The 13,996-nt window shown below is 38.2% G+C and overlaps 1 protein-coding gene across 1 annotated transcript; it reads right to left on the reverse strand.

Annotated features, from left to right (window-relative positions):
• Positions 1-281: 281 nt before the first annotated feature.
• LOC139148034 (scavenger receptor cysteine-rich domain-containing protein DMBT1-like) lies at positions 282-10,101 on the reverse strand. Its single transcript, XM_070719301.1, has 7 exons — positions 9,867-10,101; positions 7,041-7,180; positions 5,050-5,302; positions 3,676-3,867; positions 3,078-3,263; positions 2,557-2,691; positions 282-1,770 (listed from the first exon to the last, which is right to left on the reverse strand). The coding sequence occupies exons 1-7, from the start codon at positions 10,006-10,008 to the stop codon at positions 1,577-1,579; spliced, it is 1,242 nt and encodes a 413-aa protein (XP_070575402.1). The 5' UTR covers positions 10,009-10,101; the 3' UTR covers positions 282-1,576.
• Positions 10,102-13,996: the final 3,895 nt, after the last annotated feature.

Genomic DNA, 13,996 nt, shown 5'->3' on the forward strand with positions numbered 1-13,996 from the left:
TAGGTCTATTATTCAACTCGCAATCACACAAGGAATCGAATCAATATAACAACGTTTATATTTTATCTTTTGGGCGCATTTGCAACTACGAATGGATACAAGCGATGATCAGCTTAGAAGTATCAAGCCACGCTGGATATTGCAAAGCCTGATTTGCTAAGAGCAGGGTTTACAACCTTCGATAGCTTAAAAAGATAGCAAAAGTGCAGTTTCTTACGCAAATGAAAGCACTGGCCCACAGTTAGGCGAGAGTGTATCGCATTGAATCAAACGTTGGGAAATTTAAAACAAAAGTCCATTTCTATTTATTTGTTCAGAATTGAAAACTGACACGTTCTTTACAATGTCTAAGCAGCTTTTTCAATGCATTGTGATTGTACTCATTTGCCTATACACTCATGTTACTAAAATTTTGCAAGTAAAAATTTCTAAAAATTACAGTCCATGTAAGACAGCGTTTGATAAGTCCTCTCCCGCTAACTTTTTACATATCGGCTAATTCAAATGTTTTTCTCCAACTCAATGGAGTATACAACAATAACAAAGCTTCATAATGCGTTTCAGTGTGAAAAAGTGACAGAGTGAAGTAAAAATAATATTGCTCTTGGCTGAAACTGAACCTCATCCCAGATATTGGATTGTCACATCAGTAAGTGTATCGTAAGGTAAGTGTATCGCTTTCCCAAAGGGATTGTCAAGTCGTTTCTGAAGCAGTCCGTTCTCAAAGGCTAATGACCAGACAAAGCCCACGATGAAAGAAACGTATACGCTGTCACCAGTAGATGGTCGGTCAATTGTCCGATAAATCACCTAATTACTAAATCTCTAAATTAATCAAACAATCAATCAGTCAATCAATCAATCAATCAATCAATTACTCGAGCATTCAAACACTCACTCACTCACACAATCGACAATTCCATGTTGATACATGCATGCCTGCCTGCCGGCATACATCCATCCATCCATCCATCCATCCATCCATATATATATATATATATATATATATATATATATATATATATATATATATATATATATATATATATATATATATATATATATATATATATATATAACATTCCTTGTCTAATACTATTCATTTGGCACAATTTGTTTGGCACAATATTTTACCATACTCGAGATTGCGTGTTTTTGTTGACAAGGTAGTAAGGGCCTTAGATCGAAAGACTTTCACCACGGTGTCTTGTGATAGCTTAAACTGTAGATCAGACTTTCTGTAAGGAAACTTTAAACCATTCTTTTCCGAAATCGAGAAGAAACAAATGAGAGGGTACCGTGAAAAAATCGTACGTTAGAGACAAATGAATGAATAGTTCCTCACAATTGAAATAAAAAAAATGACTGTCATTTCTGTGTTAACCCTTTCCGCAAAAAGAAACCTGTGAGAACTTTAACCTGCAGGAGCTTCAATATGATCCCCATAATGGATATACAGGAAAACTATTGTATACGTTTGAGAGTTCAAATATCTGTCTCAAAGGTGCTTTTTGCTTTGATAGTAAATGATTGTCTTTAGGAACGGAGTGGCAGAGGACAACCAAGGTAGCACATATCAGACTGGACCGTAGGGATTCGACTTGCTGGGATCTGATGCCGAAGGTTCTTTCGCTACTGCTGCGGCTGCATCCTTCGAAATCGTGCACTTCCCTCCTCGTCTTCTATAGTGATATCTCATTCCGCATACTACACCAAAAGTCAACCCTGTCATGGCTCCAATGAAGCCACCGATCCAACCACCTGAAGAGCCTGCAAAGACGATCATACTTGTGATTAGTAGAACGGAAATGCAAAGACAAATGTCACTATCAATAACCGGTCCCTGCGTGTTATGGTGCATGGTGATTAATTGCACGACGATCAATGCCACTTACCAATAAGCAAGTCTGAAGGTAAAACGTATGAGCCTCCACAAATCTAACCGTACTCAATCTCAACTCCCTCAAAAAGCAACAATAACAAGAAAATCGACAGTTACGGACCGCAGACATGAAAATTAAAATAAGGTGACTGCCTGACAGTCGCGTTTGAGTGTATCTTGAGTCAAATTGACGTGCATATGTATGACTGGGAGTCTTGTCCTTATACCAACTTTAAGGAATATTATGGTGCAGGCATGACCTTGCTGCTCTACATATGAGAAAATAGAAACAAATGGCCGCCTTGCGACTATTGTTGGTCTTATCTCAAAACAAATTAATGTGTATATGTATGACGCAGCCATTATTTTTAATAGTGGACATAAGCAGTGTCTCAGACAGTCTGAAATTATGTGTAACTTTTGCACGCGCACACCCCCCCTACACACATGTATATAAGCAATGTATAAGTGTATGCATGCATGTATCTCGCTACTTTCCGCTACCCGTCGCCGCAATTAAAAACTATTTTTTCCGACTAGGGATAGAAATATTAAGTCTATTATAATATCGTCGTTACTCATGATGGGTGCTGTGTCGTTGATAAAATGTTTACCACAATGCCTGTTTGTTTGTCATAATTTTGATATCAGAAAAAGAGCTATTTCAGACTTACCACCCTTATTCCCACAACCATTCTCATCCGAACCATCAGGACAGTGTCTGCTGCCATCACACTTCAATACGTACGATATGCACTGACCACTGTTACATTGAAATTCGCCAGAGCCGTAGCAGTCAGAACCGTTTGCTAGAAAAAAAAAGAGAACGTATGGAAGATTTCCCTGTGCTTCTCTGAAGTTAGATAAATGCTATCTGGCAATATGTACGAATGATAGAAGTATTGAATTAAGTATATGATGGCCGCATATTGCATGGTTCTGTTATCGAATGTCAATGGTATAAACTCAGTTAGCGACGTCAAAGTTACATCAGCGTCAACAAACAAATTATCGACTACATTTTATACTCAGAGGGATTAGATACCAAAATTGCCCGTGAGTATCACATTTACCTGACCCAGTCAGTGTTTACACCTACAACCACTCTCAAGCTGAAATGTCTCCATCACATGTTAAGGGACGACATACTTCAGGCGAGAGATATCAAAAGTACGCGAGGAAATGATGCACTTACGATAATAGAACTGGGCGTAATTTGCCTCAAAGCCTCTGTACGATTCTGAAGGTTGCGAAGTAATGTTAAAGTGTAAACTGGCGTCGAGAGAAAGCTCCACAATAGTTTCAGTTTGACTGCCGTCTCCACAATACGTGTACTCGGTGGTCCCATCTGTCAAGACAAGGACGTCCCCATCATCACAGCCTATAAAAGATGTGTGTGAAAGGACAGTTTTTTCTTAAGTTTCTTGTATCCTTTAATTCAATTAATCGGCCACGTCGTATGAACATGTAAACTCCAAAACTGAAAGTTAAATTTATTGCTACCGCGTTTACAGAATCACCCGTAAGAGCAAACTTCTGAAATTCCTTCTAATTTCGATAGGACAACAGTCTTCTTTTTCAATTGAGGCCATTATGTTCAATAAATGTCTTGTATTAAACTATTTTTATTATGAAAGCATAACCTGTGTCTTGTCTGTGCTTATTACTTTATCATTGCTATAGCTGTATAATATTTCAAAAAAACAGCCTATATCTGTAAATTACCCTTCCTATTCCTATTTGTTTACTTTATATAAAACCTCCGTTATCAAAAGAACAAGTGAGTTACTTACCTCCACTGGTATTGTTGTTATAGATATCGACCTCAGTAAGTCTGATCGTGATGTTCTTGAAGGGACTCAGAGGAAGGAATGTCAAGGAATACTGCGATGGTGGGACGATTCCATCATGATAAGAACTCGGATAATCGTCGTGTGATTTGATGACACCTCCAACAGACCATACGTTTGACGCTGACCCCATGGCTGAAATATCCATGGTGTAATGTTATAGGCCGAGCAAGTGGTAACTTTTGACGATTCTTTGAATTTTTGAATGTGTTTATAGCAGTTCCCAATTCCATTTCAAACTGCATTATATGTTGAGGTACTATTTACCTACCTTGTTAACATGAAAAGGGCCAATAATGCTAGCTTTTAATGACTTTTTCACTGTATTTGTTTTTTGTTCCACTCTTTAAAGCATGTTATATACAGAGAATTGGGCTTGTCAACTCGGTCTTTACACGTGTAAACTGCATTGTTATTGTTGACAGGTGAATTCTGGTCCGGAGTAGAATTCAGATGTAAACAACAACAGCGTATTTTACACATTAAGACGCTGTGTTGACAAGCTTAACAATGAATGTTTCAACATTCTTGTAGGAATCGAGTAGGACCTTACAATTGACACATAAAATAAACACAATGAAAAAAAATGTTAGCAATACTGGCCCTTCAATGTATAAATAACCCCCTGCATTGATATTTTGATAAACAAATTGACGTCTGAGCTTTTCATAATGTCATGTTTCGATGAGCAATTATACTAGCAAGTTTCATCAAATTGGTGCCGTTGTCGGTTGAATATCGTTTATATTAAAACTATAATTAAACATGCAATTTAGCAATAAGTGAAACTGTCAAACGTATTTCACTATTGGCGTATGTTTGTATCATCAACATATGTAGCAAGTTTCATCAAATTTGGTGAGTCGCCAACTGTATCCATAATAGCCTACATGTCCCATTGGGAATAACTTAATTGCCAAACGACATAGAAATATGTCATGTGTTGGTACGGGCATGTCTGTGTCAAGATTCATAAGATCTTGTGAGTCAGTTTTAGAAAGTTTAACTTCTGAGTAATTGAATATGCAAATGAGTTTATATTGCTTGCCACGTCCTCAAAAACATAACTGTCATTGCCATACTCTAATATTGTCTTGAAACTTTATCTCATTCTACGTAATGAGACGATCAGACAAGGAAACAGATAGGACACAGGGACTGGGGTATGGCATTAACACAACTGCGGGGACATCTGAAGCAACACAGGATCAACAGCTAATGGTATCATTGAAAAGGCAGAAACAAAACAATGAAAAAGCAACTCGCGGCTTACTTTCACTGAATTTCAATCACAATTGCAAATATTGTTTGACAAACCTGAAACATCCGGTCCGTAGGTAATGTCAGCCAAACTGTGCTGATATGCTATATAAGTTGCGTAGAAGCCCTTACTCGTGTCAGAACTGTCGGACTCGAATACCAAGTACAACTGGTTACCTGTCGAGTTGAAGTCACTCGGAATAGACGAACCCGTGAAAGTTGCGTTAGACACGTACGTGTTTGTGTCAGCTCCATCGTACACGTGTAAATAATCACGTCCGTTTTCTGTTTTGAACATATTAAATGTAAGCTGGAATGGAAGAAGAGTGTTGCTATGCAATCAATGGCTGGAATGCTGAAAGTGTTTACACACATAAATTTTAAAATTCATTATGTAACAGACATTCTGGTCAGCTCCATGTTATGCTAACTAGTGATGATACTGACATCGACAGGTGTTCATTGTTTTCGGATCATCTTTGTTAAACGGCCCGCACATTGTAAAGACGAATAGTACTTCCACATCAAGTGGTTCATTCCAAGTGTCGAAGACCATGGTCCAATACATTTACGCGAAAGGGACGATGAAATGAGCAAAGCAACAATCCGAACGAGTTATGTCTTTCGTGAAGGTGGTTACGATACAATATAACCAGGAATGGGTCAGAAAATATGACGAATATCTGGCTATTCGATCCAACTATAGTGAACTTGATCATGGTGCTAATAACTAATAGGAGAGTTGAAACAAGGGGCAGTCAAGTGAATCAACAACCCCACTGTGACAGCGGGCTTCACAATCGCTTCAGATGTCTATCGGTGCACTGCCGGCTCTATCCTGCGCATGTGCAGACGATGCCACTTAATTTCAAATCATAACACGGCCCAACATATCTGACGCCCGGAAAACTCCTACTGTAACATGTCATGACTTATTTCACGTCAAAACTAAATTTCCGGTATGGCGAGTCGAAATATCTGATTTTGAAAAGTTTTAAAGGCCTTTCAGTTTTCTGTCACAGTCGGGGGGTATAATTTTCAGTCATTGTCAAATATTCTTTTTTCTATAAAATATGTATTTTTTTAATTCTCTGTCGTTTTCTCCGAAATGCTGACTTTACTTCGGCAAATTACTTTTTCCAGTAAAAATATTCGACACAAATCTGATAAACGTCTGGCAAGACAGAGAAAATGTCCGATGCGACGGGTATCTTCCGGGGCTGCTCGCGTATGCCTATGTCATCCAAAATTGAAGGTCACGGGCAAACATTTTCATCCTTTTAAACCGTGTATAACTTGCTATAAGTGGAAATACCTTAATGTGATACAGACACTCAATATTGATTTATATATCGCTGTATATAAAAATATTAACGTTAACATTGATTTCATGACGAGGGTCGAAATCGGCAACAGAAAGAAGCTAGGCAGCTTAAAGCTGCAAAGCTGTCAATCTTATCCAGGAGCAGCCATTTTGGATTTTCTGCGCACATGGAGGGACCAGATCAGTAGGAATAAGACGGCGCTGCACCTGATTCTGCCGACCCCTGTCAACCAATTGAGGGATTAAACGATAGATATGCTCAGTGATGGCTGAATAAACATAGTATTATGTGAACTATGTGAACAGTGGTGCCCACTGAAAAAAATAGGCATCGAAGATAAGGGTGGCCAAGTTTTACTCAAATGTTTATTTTTGATATACCAGAGAAGTTTACCAGTTATTGATGGACTGTGTTTGAAGGTAGCAGTTTTCAAATTCGGGTCACGTTTATTTCACCGAGTTGACAGTCCTACCACACAGGTATTGCAATCGACATTTGAATGGACCAGCGACGAAAGTTAGTACACATAATCAACACATTTGAAAAGAGCAGCGCGTGACAGTCACCATTTGTAAAGGCATGGAGCTAGGGAGCAGTGATGACAGGTCACACAGTTAACAATAGAAACGACATCGATAGAAACCAGCTGTAGAACTGTAAACACATAGGAGAGAATAACCATATGCCACATAAAAAAATTCCAGCCACTTTGAGAAAACTTACCAGAATACTGTAGTTCGTGGGCACCTCTACTAAGTAATTGCAGATGGCGTTGTTGCCATAGTTACTTGGGTAGTTGGGGGAACTAATTACTCCCCCCGTTCCGGTGTAGGTACCGCCACAGTCGCCTGTAGCTCGTCTAACTGAAAAGAAAACAAACAGAAATTGCACATAGTTTTCATGACACAACCAAATATTATAATACTATTAGCTTAGTGGTAGTCTCGGTAGTTTGGGTCTAGTGAAACAAGTTGAATTAAACACAAATTCATGAGAACACAGAAGAGCACAGGCCATTGTTCTTCAGAGTAATCATTATTTTGATGCGTATGATAACATTTTACAATTTCTTTTTCATTTATTTTTGTTTGATACTATCAAGGAAGTGCCAGGAATGTTTAGTTTCTCCCGCAGCAAACTGGTGAAACTTACACTGTATAAAAATCTATGTAAAATAATCACAGATAATGCAGTGGTTTGAGTCGCTACACTTAATAAGACGTGGTTACTTTCCATGGTTTCCCGTACCTGTCAATCATCGATTACACGTAAAAAAACCCACCAACTTGACTATGAGCATGGAGCCATTATTTAACACTTAGGATATTCTCCTCGCTTTGACTAAAAATATTTTTTCAAGTTGGCAGGATGCCAAAGTAGCTTCCTACAAGGTTTGTGCACATCGAAAATGAAAATACCTAGTTTTGCTTTTTCCCCATTTCAACCATTCTTTTACGTAATCAAAGATACATATCGAGAGTCGCCGTGCAAATTTTCATATGCATAGGAGAGAAACTATTAATATTTAAAATTCAAAATGGCTGTCATATCCAGGCTCATTCTATGGGGAAAATATAATTTTCGATTTTTCGTAAAACGAAGTTGGTAAATTTTTCTTAAACAGAGCGTTTAAGTGGTAGACCTGAAAACTATCAGAAAAAATTGAGAACACGAATATTTGTCTCCGAGGCGCATTCTACCTTTGAAATCAAAATATGTGTCTCTTGAAGTTGTCAATCGTATCATAGAGGTAGCTTCTACCTCTATGGTCTATGCCTGGAGGTTAAAAAAGCGTCAATGGCACTTTACTCAAATTCAGTTAGATGTTGCATGTCAGAATGACTTTACGTATATTTAATTGCTTCTATGGACCTCAGCTTGTAATATCCATAATGTCAAGTGCATTGCAACACCTTGCAGCCTGGTACATTAAAACTTGGTTATTCATTTACTATATCAAAGTTGAATGGAATCAAAGTCAACAATATTTGGTAATTCATTAGGCAGTAATATTCAAAAAACAACGTATTATTGACTGGGGTGCCTTTGGTTGTGTTTCTGTACAAAGTATCACCAACATATGAAATTCTGACTTGAGATATTTCGCTTTTTTTTGGAATCCAAACGACAAATATTGCCAGAAAAATTGCAACAATTTGAACGGAACTGATATAGCTCAACCCTTTGAAACTTCATATCGAATTTTAAAGTAATTGAATCAGCATTTCAGAGAAGACTATTTGACCAAAAAAGGATAAGACCCCAAAATACAAATGTGCAATAATTAACATCAGTTTAAACAAACTCAACAAAGTTCACCATAGTAACATGCGTGACTACTTGAAAAGCAACCCGACAAGCAATTTCAGAAAAGATGGTTTGACCAAAGAATGGGGGAAATTGACCGAACAATACAAAATATAAAAATTCCACCGCAATCAGAACGAACGCCACCATCAGGTCATACCATCAGATCATACATACCAAAATTTAAAGCAATATGAAAGCAGTTTCAGTAAAGAAGAAATGTTTTTACCATTGTCGCAAAATCATAAAAATGAAAATTTCACCACAATTTGAGGAAACGCTCTAAGGTAGCCCTTTGGAATACGCGAATCAATTTTCAAACAATCAGACACACAGTCTCAGAGTAGATTATGTTTTGACTAAAAATTGGAAAAAATGCTAAAAATATATGAAAACGAAAATTTCACCACAAAATAAATAGATCTGAGTTCAACACTAGGATCGTGTAAACCACATTTCAAAGCAATTGGAAAGCGGCTTCAAGAAGATTTTTTGACTAAAAACAGGAATATTTGGCCACAAAATACAAAAACAACTTTAGCAATTTGCAGGATAGTGCCTTTTTGACCCGTTTGCATATTTTCGACTCTATCTTGCCCATGTGAAGGATATTCATGTCTATATCGCTAGGTGCATCTACACATCAAATACTAAGATGGTAAGTGCTGGGGTGTTTTGTGTTTTTGAAGTGGAGTTACATACATACATACATACATACATACATACATACATACATACATACATACATACATACATACATACATACATACATACATACCAATTGTGAGATAGGAAGTCCATTACCTCGATGGTCTATGGCATTTATGACACGTGACACGGTCAGTTCGTGGCCATAACACTTCTTGAATATTGCTCATCAATGTTGTGTCCACTTTGACCTTTAATATTTAGATTACGTATCATGCGATTGGTAAATTGCATAATCAGTAATCGTTCATTCGGACTTAAGACGATACTGCACTGATGCTTTCCCGATAACGCTAAAATTCATGAAAATCGCCCGAAACTCAAAATATTAAAAATATGTAAACGTCAGTCACCCCGAAAAGCCCGCCATCGGATACCTTTTTGGGCTGCAGGGAACATAAGACTAACCATAGACCCTCGAGGGTCTATGGACTAAGGCACAGTCGCTTGTGATTATAGATACAAGGCAAATGCCGGCCTCTCCTGACAGAATGGCGTTCGCCTAACCACAGGCAAGTGTGACACACGACTTACCTCTATTGATTCTTCTTGTTTCCACCTGCGACTCCGAATCAGCCTCGGTCTTCAATGCAGAGTATACTGTGCGCGAGTTACATAAGCGAGCATTTTGGAGTATAAACAGAACTACGACCAGTAATTTTATGTTCGTTTCCATCTCGCTGAATGGACGGTCCTTTTTGTGCAGTGGGGTACAATCAGGTCGATAGTAATTAATGCCACGCTTACCGTTATGGCATTCAAATGAGTAGGAGTCACAGAATGATGACGTCACAAACAAGGTGGGCAAACGTAAACGTGGAGTTTAACATCTGCGATTGTATTTGGGGACCGTTCAGTTTTTACGGCCGGGGGGGGGGGGCCCGGCAAAATCCAGGGGGGGGTCATCATAATTTTGGAATCCGCGAAGGGGGGGTCATCACTTTTTCACTGGTAGGAAAGGGGGGGTCACCACATTTTCAAAAACATAATACCTACAATAAAGTTCACTTTATGCGATGGCCGTGGTCGACCCTCTTTACCGGCGGGCCGCCTTTGGCGGCCCACTATAATAAATATACTTTATGTATTACCCATGACCCTCTTAACGGGCAGACGCCTTTGGCGGCCCACTCCAATTAGGTTTACTTCATGCAATGGTCATGATCGACCCTCTTTACCGGCGGGCCGCCTGTGGCGGCCCACTACAATAAATTTACTTTATTGTAATACCCCATGACCATCTTAACGGCCGGACGCCTTCAGCGGCCCTGTTCAGTAAAGTTTACTTCGTGCAATGGCCATGATCGACCCTCTTTTTACCAGCAGGCCACCTTTGGTTGCCCAATAGAATAAAGTTGACTTTACGTAATGGCCCATGACCCTCTTAACCGGAGGGCTGCCTTTGGCGAACCACTCCAATAAAGTTTACTTTATACAATGTCCATGGACATAAGTTGTCTATGGAAATGAAGTTCAAAATTGCCTTACAGTCGTCCTAAGTAAGAGACATTTGCATGGATGTGGCTGAGAAGTTTGTGCACTGGCATCTCTGCTACACGAATAAAGTGCGCCGCGTACCGGAGTTCAAACCAAACCATGCTGGTAAATTTGACATATGGGTTTTGGTTATTTTTCAGCGGGGGGGGGGGGGGTCATCAATTTTTTTCGTCTGACAAAGGGGGGGTCATCATTTTTTCGCGAAAAATGCAGGGGGGGGTCTATATTTTTTTGAACACCGGCGACAAGATTTTGCCGGCCCCCCCCCCCCGGCCGTAAAAACTGAACGGTCCCTTGGACGGTAAAGCCATGAATCGGGATAAGCTGACTCATTGTAAGGTCGCGCACCCGATCGTTTGAATCACATCACAGTCACGTGTTTTCTGAAAATCCGCTCTGCGCCTCCGTGCCCATAGACGTGTGTACATATGCCTGAGGTTCTTCTCAGGCATATGCACACACGTCTATGGGGCACGTAGGCGCAGAGCGGATTTAGAAAACACATCACTACAGTGTATTGGCACATCAGAATTCTCTCTCACTCAAAATTGAACTTGAAACTGAACTCGAAACCAACACTTCTCAAGAGGCAAACGCTATATACGCAAATAGTGATCGATGCAACGAGCAGTTGACACTCTTACAGTTACTCTGCTCCATAGGTTAGGAAACTCACTAGATTCCTTTGTTGCAGGCTGCGTCTCGGTAAACATTTTAGGCAAAAACCTTCGCCTATTCGCGTACTGATATCCCGTGGCAATGCCCGTAATTTAAATGGACATAAGGTGGGGGGGGGGGGCTACAAGAATCGCGATTGAAATCTTATTTTTTCACCCCCTCAGTATCCTCAAAAAATTTCAAGTCCCCCCAATTATCAAATAGCCGCATATTTATTTATTTATTTATTTATTTATTTATTTATTTGGAAGTTCTGCTCGCAGATGTTCGACACTACCTGTTATTAACAGTTTGTAGAGCAATATTCCTTTAGGCAAGTTCTCAAATTGATTCATTTTTAAACGCATCAGTGGACTTTTTGGCTTTATCATACTAAGCCGACTTGAGTCAATCCCACTCAGGTCAGGTCAATGGCACCTGCTGAAAAGCACACGATATTGGAAGAGTATGAAAATTGTGAATTCCCGGCTACATTTTGCAAAAGTATGAAAAACTAAGCACAGTGACCTATCAAAAAGAATTTTGTCAAAATTACAATACATAGATGATTTAGATGCTATTCAAAATTAACAATACTAAAAGAATAAAATATTCTAGATGCTGCTCAAAATTGACAATACTGGCTGGAAGGTTAAAATATTCCATCAAATAAACATTTTAATCTCTAAAATGTTGGGTGTAATAATGACAAATCGTTTAAAAATAGTCACACATTTATCATTTAAATTAAAGTCTTTACTGTTTAAAGTTTTACTTTTGTGTTATGTTTTCTGATGAGAAAATTTAGAAAATCAAGCTTGGTGACCCCATCTTTTTTTCTCTAATATTTGATTATTCTCATATGCCAGAATTCAAAGATTCCCTGACAACTTTCTAGTCTCCTGATCTTCCATGTGTTGCTCTGTGGCCTGATCTTGCGTATAAGGGAGCGTTCAGTTATTATGGCCGGGGGTGGGCCGGCAAATTCTTCCTGCGCATCAAGCAAAATAAGTGAACCCCCCTACCCATTGTACCAAAAAATTGATGACCCCCCCTTTTAAGATGACAAAAATTTCATGACCCCCCCATTGCTTGAGTAAAGCTGCACAACCATACACCTTGGAGGGATAGAATCAAAAAAAAAGATTCTCAGATATTTTCAAATGACCCTCCTCACAAACTCACAAAGTGTTAATGTTCAAAATTCCCCTTCTGATTTGCTATAATTTTGAAATCACCCCTTAAAGGGATTAGACAGAAATTACACGTAGATCGCAATATTTTTGCGGAAGCGTGTGCGTAAAAATTTTGATATTTGGATTTAATTGATGATCAGCTGTTGATAATGTTGATTCACTGTACATGATAGTGTATGAGAAAACTTAAATACTATTTTAATACAAAACTATATCTATGCATTCATAGATGTTTGATAATTGACATAAATGTACTTACAACTGGTATGTGAACAAAACAATTGACTTTAGAATTTCACCAAAAATGTTCATCCACTATACATATGAGTCTATGATAAAATTGTGAACATTTTTTTTTTTGGAATGAAAAACTTGCTGTACATGAGCATATACAGACGTTGAATAATTAACATAATTGTACTTGATTAGAATATGATGGTTAAAGGTGCATATTATGTGTACAAGAAATCTGATTTTGAAATTTCACTGAACGTGTTCATCCACTATACATGGGAGTCTATGAGGAAACTATAAATAATTTTTTTTCCAATACAAAAATAGGTAAATCTGTGTATTTATGTACTCCCGATTATTAACATCAATGAACTTGATTAGACTATGGTGGTAACAAATGGAGATGTTCGCCAGAAATTGGTTTTTGGAATTTCACCGAAATGTAGATTCACTGTACATGGGAGTCTATGAGGAAACTATAAACAATTTTTTTCCAAAACAAAAATATGTAAATCTGTGTATTTATGTACTCCTGATTATTAATATGAATGTATTTGATTAGACTAGGGTGGTAACAAATGGATGTGTTTGCCAAAATTTGGATTTTGGAATTTCACCGAAATGTAGATTCACTGTACATGGGAGTCTATGAGGAAACTATGAATAATTTTTTTCCAATACAAAATTAGGTAAATCTGTGTATTTATGTACTCTTGATTATTAATATTAATGTACTTGATTAGACTAGGGTGGTTACAAATGGATATGTGTGCAGGAAATTGGATTTTAGAATTTCACCTAAAAGAATTATTTAACTTTTCATGGTACTAGTAGTCTACAGGTAACTGTTTAAAACTTGCCATATCTCTAATATGTAAGTAATAGGAATTGTTCATTGCCCTCAGTGAGCTCCATTGACAATAAGACATGCCTCAGAGTTGCCAAGTCAAGATGTTCATGTGATAGATAATTATATTTTTGTTCAGATTTACACTTAAATGACTTCAGAGAATGAAATCATGCAGCAAATCATTCTGATCTCCCAGAATATTTCTGAACACTGAAACTGCTTTTTGACGT

This window comes from Ptychodera flava, chromosome 13 (genome assembly GCF_041260155.1).
Source record: "Ptychodera flava strain L36383 chromosome 13, AS_Pfla_20210202, whole genome shotgun sequence".
Taxonomy (NCBI): domain Eukaryota; kingdom Metazoa; phylum Hemichordata; class Enteropneusta; family Ptychoderidae; genus Ptychodera; species Ptychodera flava.